Genomic DNA, 16,505 nt, shown 5'->3' on the forward strand with positions numbered 1-16,505 from the left:
GTGACAATGTTTAAACTCTCAGTCGGACTCAGAGTTTTTGAAGATGGACATAAGAACATTTTTTCTTAAAAAATACGACAATTCTCAAGTGGTGGCTCACACAACAACCCCAGATCCACCACTTGAGCCAGGTAAACAAGGTATGTAAATGTCAGTAAACTTCCAAGTTATGCGAACATGTAAGCAAAGCATAAATAACAGCTACGTTGACGTTACTTTGAATCGCGGGGGTAAGCTAAACCGTTAGCAAGTAGCTATAGCTAGCCAGAGATATTAAATAAACACTTTGTCATACAATCTAAATGTAATATGTTTTAGTTACCTGGTGATTTCAAAGAAAGCTCTGGAAAATGTTGACTTACTGTTCAACATGAAGCTAGAAGCTACCTTACAGTACACAGTTGATCCTGAGTCCTGTCAGTTAAAGTGTTTCATGGTTAGCTTAGCTAAGCATCAACCTAGCACTGAAATATATGGATGTTATGTGACAGTATTTCTGAGTAAAAGTCAGCTGAAATGGTGGCATGCCACTGCTGTACATGCCGACAGTATGTTTGAACGTATTTGCAGCAGTAAATGTGGCTGTTTGGCCACTGACGTTGCCATAACAACACCTGAATTTAAATGTGCAACCTCTTTTTGAGACAGATTTTTGCATGAAATTATAATTGTTATGAATGATATTCCTAATGACAGCTAGTTTCTATGTGAACATTATGAGATGGACAGCCAGAGAGAATACATTAAAAACAGTTATGATATACTATATGACAGTGGCGAGCCGTCAGTGCACTCTAGGCCCTCTGTGAGGGCCTAAGATAATCTACAAAAATAATATTTAAAAACATTAAAAAAACATATATATTCTTTTATATATATTTTTTAATATATTTTTTTAGTTATATTTTTTATTAGTTTTACCAAAATAACTTGATTTAATTGTATTTAAAATAACATTTCCAAAGACATAAATCCTTCAAATCTGCCTATTCAGTTTCTGTTGGAATGTGAAGGGTTAAATGAAAGAAGCTCGTCTCTGCAAGTTAACGGCCCGTCCACACTACAGCTTCCACAGCTTCAAAAATGATTTCCAACGCGTCTGCCCCAGCGCCGTATAGATAGAAGAGTTACGACAGCGGAAGTCCAAAAATGGTTATCGTCACGTGGTTCATGCAGACGAGAATCGTTCCCCGGAAGTTCATGGCGGGCAATGTGAATGCATTGATAACAGGAGATAGAACTTCGACTTTTGGTAATTATTAGTGAATAAAGGTTTTGATTTGCAATATTTATACAACAAATCGATATGTGTATGTATTTACATCAATATGTTTTAAAAAATAAAATAGAATTTGCTAATATTAAGTGATAATATTAGGATTAGTGTGAACAACTAGTTTACATGTTAGGCTAACAGTGCCTTGGTTAAAGAGCCTGTTGCTGTTTATTTATAGCTTTGAATTCTTTCAAACCAATATTATCTTCTTAAACTTGTATAGTAGTCAGGAGCATCACTTTCTAATGTTTATTGATATATTTAGAGGGAGGGGATCTAAAGGAATGCTTCAAAATTCAGATTAGATTAATTTCTAGCATTTTCTTAAATTCATGGTAGTTTCAGTAATCCCATGGTAATTGAGGACACAAGTTATCGAAATGACTAATGTCATCTTTATGGCTTTCAGAAAGGACAGGAGACCGACAGGTGACTATCAAAGGACTAGCAGCAGCAGCATGATGATGATGTTAAATGTGTTGTTTTAGGAACATCCAATGCAAATACATGGAATTCAATAAAAATTGAATAGCATATCATGCAGTTTGTCTGTGCCTTTTCCTCCGTGTTGTTCTGGTTTGCTGTGCTGCCTCCTAGTCGCCACCATGGTTTGCTGTGCTGCCTGGGGATGCTCAAATCGCTCCGAGAAAGGAGTACGAATGTACGGCTTCCCCACTGACACAGAGCGGAGGAAAAAATGGCTGGCTCAAGTCAGCAGGAGCAATTTCACGACCAACAGCAAAAACATATGTGAGGTAATTATATACAAACACTGCATTTGCACTTTTTCACAAAACGAAAACCACACCATTGGGAAAGCTTAATGTTTTGTTTAATAAAAAAAAACAGGGAAAGGCTTGACAGACACAGAGTTGAGACTCAGGGTGCAGGGTGAGGGTCTCAGTGCAGGTATTCAGGCTCCATTGAATCCCCCTCTGGTTCTTGTGCTGAAAGAGGGAGTAACAGACAGGAGAAAGGGTTATACACACCTATATAGCACACCTATTGGATGGGAAATTGCCTTGGGGAGATAAGGTGTGGTCTTTTTTCCCAACTGAAGTTATGGAACTTTATTATTTGTGAGTTTAACAAAGTATGACAAATGGCATCATACATCTTTAGAAAATATGAAATAAAAAATTGAAGTGAAATCAACCTCTTCTCTGGAGAACAAACTTTGATTTCTCTGTCTTGTGAGTTTGCAGTCTTGCTCCTCCACCTGTAACATCACTGCCCCTCCACCTGCCATACAGTAGGTTACTAACAAGATTACTTATATAATACAGTGATAGAATACATGTTTAGTATGCTTACTTATATAAAACAGTAGTATTAAACTTACCTTGTGTTTTCATTCTCACTTAAGTTCCTCTCCCTTTGACATCAATCCAAAATCAGCTGAGCTGCAACATAATACAGACAGGTAATAATCAACATAATCACAAGGACACAATATGGCTCTGCTAAAAACACTCACTCTTACACGCACCAAACTTTATATTTATCTAATATTTAACTCCCTCCACCCCCGCATACAATCCCTTTTAGAAGACCCTCTTCTCTAATTCAACAATGTTGGACGAAATGACATTAAGAGAACGGAATTTACAATTAAAAGGCTGTTCAACGTGTGCTGCTAACTTGATCCGGTAGCTTTATCTGTTATCTGTAAACGTTCCCTAAATCTACTAATTTAGGGATAACCCACTGACATCCTTTAATACACATGTTAATTTGAATCAGATGTACTGATAATATCCGCAATATAAATCTTTAAACTTCTTCTTACCTTTCAAAAGTCCGTCACGAACGGTCTATTATGCTGCAACTCTACTGCGCTGCTTGCCTTGGCGCTAACTTCCGGGGAACGATTGAGAGGCTCCACGATCTGCCATTGCTATAAAAAAGTGGTCAATTGGAGTGAACGGAGATGACATAACTCATAGTCTATACGGCGCTGGGCCCGAGTGTATGTCTGCCGGCACTGTTCAAGCTCCTTTGAAAACTGCAACTGCTCTCCCGCGGTAGCATATCACGTTGGGTATCGCCAACTATTAGGATGTTCCTTGTCATTGCGTCCAGGAGAGAAACTTAAAATAAGGAGACCAATGGAGTCTCTGGCATAAGCATCAAATGGGTACTTTAATTAAGTAACGTGGTAATAGAACAAGCAGAAGGTAAGGGCCCCTAAACACGGCGGCATGCGTTGTTGCTTGCCGGTGGGGGGGGGCTGAAACTCGACCAGCAACCAATAACATGAATGTCCTGTCTCAGACACACAAGCACGCGGTTCGATTGGCTAGAGCTTGTACGGGCATATGATTCGATTGGCTGGCGCCTCCGTCGAGGCGTCAAAAGTAGAACATTGCTCTACTTTTGCAGCGAGCACCGCGAGAGAAGCTACGCTTTGCTCCCACAATGCAGTCCGGCGATTCGTGACGTCACCCCATTCAAAGTGAATGGGCAGAAGCGTTGAAGTGGCAACGCACGCCGCCGTGTGTAGGGGCCGTAATAAAGAGACAATTTCCGGCGTTGCCTTGGTGTAGCTGCAGCCAAGAAGGAAGGGCCGAGTTGCTGCTTAGTAGCCGCATTATATCCTCTCTCGTGCTGTGGAAGAGGGGGGGGGGGGGGGGGGGGCTGCCGCCTCAGTCTTCAATGTCCGACATTGCGTAAAACAGAGGATTTCGACCTTTTACATTCATTGCTTACATCCACACGCCTTTTCTCCTCCTTATCTCTTTCATACCTTTTTATTTAATACTTTATAACGGCTTAAATAGCCACTTTAATAATACTGGATGGTAGCCCCGGATGTCGTCATGAAGGATTTTCAGAATAAAAGCTTGGCATTAAGATTGTGTGAAAACTTCAGTTTTTTTTTCAGAATAAAATAGCTTTTAAACTGACGGTAAATCCAAACCAAGTCATGCCATAAAACATTGATTTTAATTTCTAATACTGACCAATGACATCCAAGACTCCACCTAATCATACGGCACATATAAGGAGTATTTAGATGATGGCTTCCAGGTCTGAACAAAGGAAATGGTGATTAATTTATTGATTGTGTGTTTTTAAGACATTTTAAGAAGTTACATTAATTTAAATACATAGTATGTTAATAGAAAAGAAAAATTCCCTAACTTTCTTTACAAACAAATAGTTAAGCCAAATGTTAGTGAGGGAGTGTGTGCTCACAAAAAGTGAGTTACTATTGAAAATACAAGTCAAATTACTATCATCTATGCATATCGCACAACACAGATACAATAACATTGTCATTTTAATAACTTTTTTAAGACACTATTAAGATTTTTTAAATTGTATTTATTTATGACAAGCTGCAGACTGGGGTTTCGCTTCTGGCTCTTCTTACTTGGCTGATGAACACTGGCACATATTTCCCTCTAACTATCCACTGGTTTCTCAATCTGTTCACAGTGTGCAACATAATACTGGTGCTTTATTTCATATTAGCCACTACCCATTGCTGATTGATCAAACAATTTATTTTATAAAGGGGTTTCTTAAGACACCATGTGCAACAGGAGCCCTTTTCTTTGTCTGTCCGGTACAAAAGCCTGTCAGGCATATAGATGGTATAGAAGCAGGCCGTTTTCCACTGAACAAGGTCCTCTTGAGGGCAGGGATAATAAAAACAGGACTGCTCTCCCAAGGAAAAAGTATGGCCTCACTTTTCTTTTTCCAGAAAATGCCCCAAAGCATCTTCTGGGCTGCTGTTGTTGGATTTCCCTCACAGGTTTATTTTAACACTAGTAATCATCTCCTTACTCTAACCATTTAATGATTGTGTGCCCACAATCATTACCCTGAAAGTTGTAGTCATTATTTACAGAGACCAGTTGTCTCCTACCCCTTAAAAAAGTAATGTTTATGCCTGGGGGGCGGTGAGGCGGGGATTAGTAATGGTTTTCAACATCATATGCTGCATATAGTGGTGTCACAATGTATTTTGTCATTTGTGTCTCTACTGTGACATTTCTCCATGCTTTAATGTTCAAAAAGCTCTTTATTTTTCTCATACTGCCTGTGCTGCAGCACCTCTTTCCACCCTCAGTCTGAAACCAGAGCCCAGTCTGCTCTGATTGGTTAGCTTGCCGGCTCTGTTGTGGGTTGGCTGCAGGGCCTCTTTAACCTGTACAACCCGGAGGCCCCCCGCCCGCCGGGGCTGTGGGTTTTATTTTCACGAAACTATGTCTCAGGGCTTCTTAACATTTAAAAACCTATTAATGTGTCATACCCATTTAACGGGAAGAAACTCAGCTAACTGACGATACGTACAAATTTTACTGAAACAAAACACAAGTCTCACAAGAAGCGTGTAAATGAGCCCTGAGCGAAAAAACGCAATTAGCACATAACTCTAGTTATAAATACCCTTATTACATATTGGATCTGCACAAACAAGATATCGATTAGCAAGCGGAGATTCCACAGATTCCAGAAATATAAGTATCATCACTGAGCAATCAGAACTCACGACAGGGGAAGCAAACATAGACATCACAACACAGAGCTTTACGGAGCAAACATGGGAGAAATGTCTTGCCTTTTGCCGTTTCTGATCAAAAGTTGTGTTCAATGGCATCAAATCGATAAAAACACCGCTGAAGGTTAATCCAATGGTTAATCCAATGTGTCTGTGTCACTTTGAAATGATTACTGATAATCCATCTTCATATTTACTAGTTTGAGCCTAGGTTTCAGTTTTCAGTTTTCAGAGCGTAACGTAGCTTTCGACTGCGTGCGCGACACACTCACTCCTCAATGGTAACGTGTGTGTTTATGTGGAACTTCCCATTTGATTCTATTGGCTCTAACGGTTCAAAAGAGATGTCAATCACCAAAATCGATCAATGGGTTCCAGAGAAACAACAAATCCACCCAAAGGTGGGTTTTGTTTTCTTCTAACTCTCTCAAAAGGTCACATTTCACTTGTTTTGCATCAATCTTGATATAGGGTACTTATTATATGTTATAGTTTGTATTCCTAAAGCTTTTAGGCTACTATCCCATCATTCAAAGGTGGTTTTCACTATAAGTAATATTTCTTTTTTGGATGGACACTATAATTTTAATTGTTTTACTATGTTGTTACGCCCAGGTCTAGGGGAATCTAGGCGCAGCACAACATTTGCACTCTCCCCACTCCCAAGAAAATGGACACTGAGACAGAAAATGCCGTTGGTAATTTTAATTACCTAGTTTTTTTACAAGGAGGCGAGAAAACCCACATAAACAAATACATCTTGGAATACATAAATCTTGCTTAAGAAATAAGAACATTAACATACAGGCTTCTTACCTACAGGGTTCCTGCAGGTTTCACCAACTCAAATGTAAGTCTTTTTAAGACCACTTTGAATAGAATTTAAGACCTATTTCACGGCAAGAAAGTATGAAGGAAAATTGCTAGGAAAGAAGAAATTACTTACAAAGTAAATTCATGTTCAACATAAGAACGATGACTAAACATAGCAGCATAACAGTACACTGAACTGTGTTAACGTGTTAGACAAAAAGTGTTTGTGTGTGTGTGTGTGTGTGTGTGAGTGAGTGAGTGAGTGAGTGAGTGAGTGAGTGAGTGACAAGAGCTATAGTCAGAGCTCTGCTGTCTTCATGCTGTTATATGATTGGTGTTTGGCTACGGTATTTAGCGTCCACAGCACCTCCGCTTTTAGGGTTGACGTAGACTCAAACGTCACCCGGTGGTCCCCCGGTGTTGTTGCGAGAGTAGCTGCACTAGCCAACGCTACATTAGCAAAACAAACGCTAATTTATTTTGCAAAAGGTGCAGCGGGCTTCAAACACATTCCCCTCCACTGGTTTTAACCAAGCACTAAATTCGATGTTTTCCAACCAAATACGGTTGAACTTACACTTCACCATATTTAATTGTAAGTAGATTAGAAGATACCTAATTTCTGACTGCCGCTAGCTGAAGCTTGGTTGCTAGGTTACTAGCTGGGTGTTCTCCGATAAGGGGCCGGGGGAAACAAAGTTATTGATTACTGGTTCCATGTTGATTTATTTCAATACAAATTGTTGGGGGGAACTGAAAGGCTTTTACCGTACTAGTTACTTTGCAGTAGTGATGGGAATTATGGCTCTTTGAAGGCAGCCGGATCTTATGGCTCTGTTCCTTTCAAAGAGCCGTTTTTTTTTAAAGGGGGCGGGGTTACTAGGTTTATCTGCGAAATAATCACCAGGATAATGATTGACTGTATTGCCAGACCTAATGTCAATATCGGCATTGTAAACATGACACAAGGTGGTGCCATGTCATTCATGTCAGTGAATGTACTTTGAATTTACCCTCTGTACGTGTTAAGTAAATAAAGTTGCCTTGCCTTGAATGAAATTCATGCAACTCTTAATAGATACTGTGTTTAAGTGGCGATGGAGATAATTTTTTGACCCTGTTTTAAAGGATATTTTGCCTTTAAAAATGGTGCGCTTTATCAGTGCCTGGGTTTTGGTTGAAGTGCATCCAAATGCTGCTGCGTTTGGCTCATTTTCCATCCGAAAAACTTGTCGTCTACCTGTCCTGTACCACTTGTTATGACTTCTCTCTCGATCGCGTATTCCGTTTAGACCAACCCCATCTCACTCCTCGTGCTGAAACCTACCAATCAGAGTAGGGGCGGGTCTTTACAGAATACGTTTGGGGAACAAAATCAAGCTTTTTAAAAGGCGAGTGGATTTTGCCAGGCAGTGATTGAGGACCAATGATTGAACGATAACAAGAACGGCTCTCACCAAGTAGGACTCGGTTCCCCTCGTTCGTACCAAAGAGCCGTTCAAAAGAATCGGCTGTTTCGCGACTGACACAACACTATTGCAGCCCGGACATTTCCCCCAAAATACATTTAGACGTGATCGCAACAGAAGTACCTTTCAAATCCAATAACTTTTAAGACTTTCTAAATCATATTTAAGACCTTTTTAAGGCCTTAAATTCCGATGATCAAATGTAAGACTTTTTAAGACCCCGAGGGAACCCTGTACCTACCCTGACGAAAAAACAGGAGAAAACGATTTAAACAAAAGAAAAGGGTTTCGAACTCCTGGGCAAATTAAAGCGTGTCTTTCAATACAGGTTAAGTTCCAAAATACCACAATGTACAAAAGGACCGGTATTTGGTATAGTTAAACACACAGCACAACAGATCAGCTTTATCAACAAACGCAGAGTTGGGAGTAGGAGACGTCGAGTGAGAGAGAGGGCAGAGGAACTGCACAGCTGCAGCTTAAATACTCCCGTCTCCTCAGGTGGACCAATCAGCCTGTCGAGGGCAGCCAATCCACTACCGGGCACCACCTGCTCACTCACACACACACACACGCACGCACGCACGCACACACACACACACACACACACACACAGTCACACAGACACACAGACTCAACAGGAAAAAACGATATGGTTCTATGAATCCTGGATGACCAGCTTAGCACTGAATATCTTCTGTCTCGCGCATGCGCAGGTCGAATATTTATATCAACAAAGTCACGTGTGACCTCGTATGACCCCGGAAGGCATAAGTTCCGGTGTTGTCAACGAGTTCAGTCCTATGGAATCTTCTCGCGGAAACACAAGATTCCGAGTGACCAGGAACTCTGGCGGTCATCCAGGATTCGTAGAACCGTAGTTACATACGTAACTATCGTTCTATTTCATCCTTACTGACCGCCAGCGGCGGTACTTAGCACTGGATGACCTATACAACAGAGTCACAAGGAAGTCTGAATACTTACCCTATAGGGATGGCCTAGGTCTCGGGTGCCCAACCAGTCGAAGGTCGATCGCGAGATGTGTCTAAAAATAGAACAACAATATTCTGTTTTATCGTTAATGTCCTACAACATAATCTTCCTGTGCCAGAATAATGCACTTGAACGCATCAAAGCTTTGTGATTGGCCGGCGTGACCCCATGTGTCGGGGCGTGGCTGGTGGGCAGTGGGCACTATTTTACTGACGTTTTCCGTGTCAACAGGAGTGACACTCCGCACACACACTAGACCGCAATTATGGCAGAAGCAAAAAAGCCCCAAATATATCATTTTCACTCCGAGTGGGAGGATGATTATTTTTGTATCTATTCCAATTTAAAGTCCATCTGTCTCATCTGCAATGCGAGCGTGGCTTTATCGAAGAGGGGTAATTTAGGAGCGGCATTTCAAAACAGTGCACAAATGCTATGAGACGTAATTCCCTCCTAATTCTGCCCTACGCTCCCAAAAGGGGAGGGACCTGAAAGGCACATTTGTGAAAGAAGTATTCCTGGAGGCTGTCAACGCGCTTTTTGAGGACAGTAAAAATAACAGTAGCATTTCAACAGGTTTTTTGATATAATAAAAACTCAAGTTAGATACCGTTATTAATCAGCTGTAAGTTTTAGTTTGTTTGAACTTATTCATTATAATTATTGTACAAAATAGTATAAGAATGCAAACTTTAATTGATTATAGTCTATAATCAATTCAGGTTAAGAAACTAGTGTTGCTTGCATCCTATTTTAAAGGCATTTCTTTTCATACTCTACTAAAATGCAGCAAAAAAAGGTTTTGATTCTATTAATTTAGTCTTTTTTTATTGCACTTTGGCAGCAGATTCCTGTGTAGCTTCAGATCTGAGTTGTCTTATTAGTAAGGCTAATTTATACTTTTGTAGCAACACTATTTTTATATAATGGCAAAGAAAGTATTTTCTTTTTTCCCTGTGTCAAATGTGGCAGCACTGTTCAATGTTTCTTGAAAACATTACCCACTGTAGTATGTGACGTGTGAATAAACTCCAACTCTGTATCAACATCACTGTTGTGTAACTTCAGTTAAATACTTGTATGTGTGTAGATTAGAAAGAGGTAAGATAAAGGATCTGCAGTATTTTATGAAGTATTAATCGTACAAAGGTCAGTTTTATACAAGTAGAAGTGTGTATTTACCTGGTATTAGGCTGTCGGTAATGGCTAAGCCTCTCTATTTGGACTGGTAGACCTCGGCAGTCTGGCAACTTTAAAAGTAGCTCTCGGTTCAAAAAAGGTTGGGCACCCCTGGCCTAGGTGGACTCTGCAGAAGGACCACACCCAGCGGGTGAGGGGCGGCAACATTCACCCTGTAGGTTCTGGCGAATGTGCTCGGCGATGCCCATGTGGCCGCAGCACATATGTCCTCCAGGGCCACACCTCTCAAGGTCACCAATGACGTGGAGACACTCCTGGTAGAGTAGCACTTTACTCTGGATGGCAAGGGACAGTCATTCACCTTGTATGCCTGGGCAATAACGTCCACGATCCAGTGGGACAAGCGCTATTTTGAGAGCGCACAGCCCCTTCTAGGACCACCGTAACACAGAAAGAGCTGTTCAGATTGACGTATGCCTGCGGTAGTCTGGACACAAGCTCTAAGAGCCCGCACCGGGCATAGGAGTCTTGACCTCTCTTCCCCCTCTACTGATGGGGGGTCAAACCGTGCCAGCTGGATAGGCCGATTAAAATGAGAGCGTGCCAGCACCTTAGGGAGGAACGCTGTGTTCGGCCATAAGGTGACACCTGAGCCATCTGAGTTCCCCCTCAGACACGAGCTGTTCACGGACAAGGCCTGAAGCTTGCTCACACGCTTTGCTGAGGTGATGGCAAGAAGGAAAGCAGTCTTAGCTGAGAGCCACCTCAGTTCTGCCTGTAACAAGGGTTCAAAGGGAGGCAAGCATAGGTCATCCAGCACCAAGGGCAGATCCCGTGTAGGAGCCCTTGGGATGTTCGGGGGGCGAAGCCTCAGAGCTCCCCTTTAAAAAGAGGGATACCAGCCTATGGCTCCCCACTGTATTGTTGTCAACCCTTGCGTGTTGAGCTGATATAGCAGCCACCTACACCCTGACGGTAGCGTGACACCGGCCGTCGTCCAGGAGGGACTGCAGGAACTCAAGGCTAGTAGGCACCGAGCAATGTACTGGGTCCTCATTTCACAGTTTCCACCTGTTTTCGTACTGCTTACTAGTAGATGGTGCCCTAGCATTGAGAATAGTCCTCCTGACAGGCTCTATGCAGTCGCTCAGCAGTGGGTCGGGCACTCCAGTGGGCAGACCCACAGCTGGAGGCGGCAGGGGTCGGGGTGCCACATCCGACCCTCCAGCTGAGACAAGACATCCTTCCTGTTGGGGAGACACCAAGGTGTCCCGCAACAGAGTCTGTGTAGCAGGGAGAACCAACTCCTGGCTGGCCAGAAGGGGGCCACCAGAAGAAGCCTGTGGCCCTGATGAAGCACTCTGAGGAGTGTTGGTAGGATCAGAGGAAGGGGTGGATAGACATAGAGAAGACACCCTGGCCATGAATGAGCCAGGGCGTCCTGACCCAAAGGGCTGGTCTTCCCCATCAAGGACAGCCATGGGGGCAGTGGGTCGACATCTTCGAGGCAAAGAGATCTACCTCTGCCCTGCCGAAGAGACCCAAGATGCTGGCCACTACCTCTGGATGAAGCCGCCACTCCCCTGGTGGAGGTTTGTGACGGGAGAGGAAGTCGGCGACTTGGTTCTGCTCTCCGGGCAGATACATTGACCGTAGGCTGGCCAGGCAAGGAGCTGCCCAGGTCAGGAGAGTCTGGGACACCTCTAGCAAGCATGCCGATTTGGTGCCCCCCTGGTGGTTTATGTGATACACCGTTGTAGTGTTGTCCGAGCGGACAAGCACATGCCTCCCCCTCAGGTATGGCAGGAAGTGCCTGAGTGCTAGCTGCACAGCTCGCAGTGACAACAAGCCCAAGGGAACGACAGTTGAGGCAACTGTCAGCTTGCCCAAGAGGCGGAGAAACAGGATATATGCCAGAGACCTGCCCCTTTTTGAAGAGGGGGAGAAGCTGGAGGATGTCGTCCAGGTGCTGAGCAGATGGGCAGGCCCGCATAGTGACTGTCCAGAGCCATCCCAATGAAGGTTAGGCTCTGAGAGGGGATCAGACAACTCTTCTCCATGTTCACCTTGAGGCCTAGCCGTGCGACATGAGAGAGAAGGAGAGCCGCGTCCTGGGTCGACTGCAACCAGGATGGTGAACAGATTAACCAGTCGTCTAAGTATGGCATGTCTCTGTGAAGAGCTGAGAACTGTTGCCTGGTCTGACTAGCTTGGACAGTCCATTCGAGCACCTGTACGGCAGCTGAACCAAACAGCTCCCCCGGCTCCACTGGGACAGCACGGAGAGTCCTCCTACATGCCTCTGATAAGGGTGACTGTGCCAGCCAAACCTGGCGACGAGTCTGGACATCAGGCGCCCAAGCTCTCTAGACATCAGAGCAAACGCCTGTAATGAGGCGTCACTGAGGCTGGTAGAGGAAGCGCTAAGAGCCTCCTGCTGCAGGGAAGCTGAGAGGGCGAGCATGAGGTAAGAGAGGGAATCTGCATCGTAAGCCTCAGTGACCCTACATTGGGGTCGAGGGTACCTGGCCTCCGACCTCAGAGCTTCGTCAGGGGAAACTATGAGGGAAGCAATAGTAGGCTCAACAGCCGGCAAGTGGTCAAGGCCGACTTTTGCCGCATCCTGCATGGCTGCCAGGGCTCGGCCATCTGACGTAAGACGGGAAAGAGTCTTAGTGTCCCACCAGCATGCATGTAACTCCCTCAGATACTCACAAGAGGGAGGAACGGCAAAGGTGGCGGGTGCCGAAGGGCGCCTGAAGAAAGCACTGGCAGGCGCTGTTTCGGGCTGCTGTACATCCAGCTGCTGGCGAGCCAGTACCATGCGAATGACGGTACCCATGAAGCCGTCATCTGCCCCCTCCGAGGATGCATGAACTGAGGTACAGGAGCCAGGCCCAGAAGCATGGGACGGGCCCTCCCCGTCATACTCATTAAATTGAGTGGCTGAAGCTGCCATCAAGAACACATCGTCATCTGGAATCAGCAAAGCCATGGGTGGACTGGGTGCAGCGGCGTGCTCTGTACTGGCACCAGAATGGAGAGTCAAGAAAAGTAACTTCATCTGGGCTAGCTCAGTAGTGAGTAGGTCCACCCTAGAGGACAGCCTATCAGGCTTAGTCCTCTTCTTGGGCGGGGCACCCGCAGCCTCTGCTGCCCGACGCCTAGGACAGGTAGGTTGGGCTGTAGTCGACTGTGCAGGGGGAAGGCCACCCTCAGTCAGTAGTTCAACCTCGGCTAGTCCAGCAGCTCTTACCGCACGAGGCATGATGGTGCAATTCATGCACGGGTCCTCCGAAAGGCCCTCCCTCAGATGCTCGAGGCCAAGACAAGAGGCGCAAAGGTCATGGCCATCCTCTGGTTGAAGAGAAGCCATACAGGTGTTATAGCCATTAAACATAGCGACAGTACCAATGAAAAAACTCCAGACTAACTGCTTCTGGCAGCTTAAGTCAGTCTGAGGGAGAGCACTGACTGTAAATAACTGGGCCAGGAAACAATATCCGCAGTGGAGGGGAGTGAGCACAATAATAGTTAGCGTGAGCGTGAGCACTCTGCTAACTGGGGTGAGAAAAATTAAGTAAGTTAATGGTATATATGCTTTGAGAGGAGAGCGGGAATACTCTCTCCACTAGCGAGTTAGTCTGAGTGAGAGCACTCTGCCAACTGAAGGATGGAACAGGAACCAACTGTGTGCAGCGAGAGGGGAGCGGAAACACTCTCTTCACTAGCGCCATAACAGTTAGCTTGAGCGAGAGCACTCAGCTAACTGGAGGATAGAACAGGAACCAATTGTGAGCTGTCAGAGGGGGGCGGAGACGCCCTCTTCACTAGTGCAGTAACAAATTAGCGAGAGCCCTCGGCTAACTTGTACACTTATCTCATTAGCTTGAGAATAGATAGCACAATCAGCAATAAATGGTAGCGATCTCACCGGCTGACGTGCAGGAGCGTCCGCTCTTTACCGGTCCGGAGCTCCTGGGGTCCGAGCGGTGAACACGCGGTCCCCTCCCAGCTCCGATCGAGACGATCACAAGGCTACAGGTAGCGATGAGCTGGAATCTAATTTGCAATAAGCTAGCTTGGCTTCTACTCATAAAGTAGTAACCTGTGCAGCGAGAAGATGAAAAAGGACTGAACTCGTTGACAACACCGGAACTTATGCCTTCCGGGGTCATACGAGGTCACACGTGACTTTGTTGATATAAATATTCGACCTGCATAAGCACCGTCTCTGGCGGTCAGTAAGGATGAAATGGTCACATGTATGTGTATTGAATGTATATATGTATGTTGATATGTATGCATGTACATGTGTAGACATTTGCTATTTCAAACAACCCCTGTGTGATTTTCGTTTTTTTATTTTACTTTGATTAATTTTGTTTACTATTTCATTTGTCACTTTCGGGTCTCTAAAAATATATGATTTGAAAAACTGTACTTGTACTATAATGTGACCCCAAATAAATAAAGAATAAAAAAAAAGAAATGGAACACCCATATGGCACACCAATGACATAATGACCCTCGAAGTACACCCTGTAGCGTAGGTATGGAGTCAGATTTGGGTCAATATTCTAGTGCACAAAACAAGCTACTCACGAGCGGAAAATGTGCTTTTACACGCACATGAAATGACCCCTCGCGAGCTATGCGCTCGCGAGAGAGACAGCCCTCTTGCTCGCTTGCGGGAGTGTCAGCCTGACTCGCTCGCAGATTCTGTCTGCGCGTGAAAAGTTTCTGACACTTTGGGGCGGAGCCACTGGACTTTGATTGACAGCCTGGCTCTTGGTAGTTCAGGCATTTATCAAACCTGGCAACTCCAGGTTTCCTGGCAGCTGTCAATCAAAGTCCAGTGGCTCCGCCCCAAAGTGTCAGAAACTTTTCAGGCGCACGCAGACAGACTCCGCGAGCGAGTGAGGCTGACACTCACGCGAGCAAGCAAGACAATTAATCTGTGCGCGAGGGTAATTTCATGCGCGTGTAAAAGTAAATTTTCCGCTGGTGAGTAGCTTGTTCTGCGCGCTAGAATATTGACCCAAATCTGACTCCATAGTAGGGCACTGAAGAACGATGCTGTTCCTACTTTGTTTGGACCAGCGGGAGATTCGGGTACACAACCTGTAAGTATTCATTGTTGTTTGTGTATTTATGATGTTTAAAACAAACAAGGTATCTACCAGGACTGTTTAAATGGGTAAACGTTTTTCGGGCTGCTAAGCCATTGACACAGTGCTAACTGGGCTAACTAAGTTGCTAGCGTTTCCATACATCAACTCCAATGTCAGCAGATGGCCTTACATGTAGTATCTCATAGCAGGAGAATGTCTGCATTCACACACAAAATACTCATAGACAGTATACTCCGCGTGAAACTTGATTACATTATAGTTGGCGTTCCTAGCGTGTATGCTACCGAGCTAAACAAGAAGGCTACCAAGAGCTAGACATGAGTTTGCTAGGGCAAACATTGTTTTTATGCCAGCTACAATGAATGAACGAATGTAGCAGACTACCCGTATAAGATTGCAATTGTTAACATGTTCTTGCTAGCCTAATATGAACCATTAGCTGCTGTTCATAGTAGGTTGGCATATTACACTGAACAACTAGCAAACCTAGGTTAGCATATTAATCTAGCTGGCAAGCTAACAAACCTAAAACATCTAAGTTTCTCTAATATTTTGTGATTTGCATTTGATTTCGTCCAGCCAGATCAGGAAACTCCTGGCATATCCGGCGGACAACACATGACGGGATGACCACTCTAATGCCACGTTCTAAAAAGCCCTAGCACCAGCTTACAAAGCTGCGATAGGCAAGATGCCGAAAACGCCTATAAGGGGAGGAATGGATGATATACAGTGTATATATGTATATTTACTCATTTTGATTTTGTACATTTCTAAAAATAAAGTTTGATGGAAATACTTAGCCTTTCTTCCCTGAATTATTTGCTCCTATAACATATCATTCATATATAGCAAACCGTGATTAGATTTTTCATCAAACACAGTCGTAGTTTATTACAGGTTAAAATAACTTACTCTTCTTCCATTCTACGCCTCAAAGGTCCATAATAAAATATGTACATGTTATGGAGGTTCTGCAGGGTGTATGGGTTGAAATAAAAGGGCATATAATAGTCTATTGACTTGACAAATATGTATGGTGTATATCTTGTTATATAATGTTGTGTGCTACTATTGGTGTTTTCAGCTAGCTGGCTACATAATGTTGTAACTGTCAGCTAGGCTACCTTTCTAATTTCTTTGCAACAGACGTTTTCCACTTCGGT

The 16,505-nt window shown here is 44.1% G+C and overlaps 2 protein-coding genes across 2 annotated transcripts in view; both read left to right on the forward strand.

Annotated features, from left to right (window-relative positions):
- The window catches only part of opcml (opioid binding protein/cell adhesion molecule-like), a 641,537-nt gene that overhangs the window by 203,290 nt on the left and 421,742 nt on the right, over positions 1 to 16,505 (forward strand). The gene's annotated exons all lie outside the window — the stretch shown is intronic.
- Positions 15 to 16,131, forward strand: LOC307020359 (uncharacterized protein). Its single transcript, XM_079651669.1, has 4 exons — positions 15 to 140; positions 1,686 to 1,705; positions 1,874 to 2,031; positions 15,919 to 16,131. Exons 1-4 carry the CDS (start codon positions 44 to 46, stop codon positions 15,959 to 15,961), a joined length of 318 nt encoding a protein of 105 aa, XP_079507795.1. The 5' UTR covers positions 15 to 43; the 3' UTR covers positions 15,962 to 16,131.

This window comes from Notothenia rossii (assembly GCF_949606895.1).
Source record: "Notothenia rossii genome assembly, chromosome: 9".
Lineage (NCBI taxonomy): Eukaryota > Metazoa > Chordata > Actinopteri > Perciformes > Nototheniidae > Notothenia > Notothenia rossii.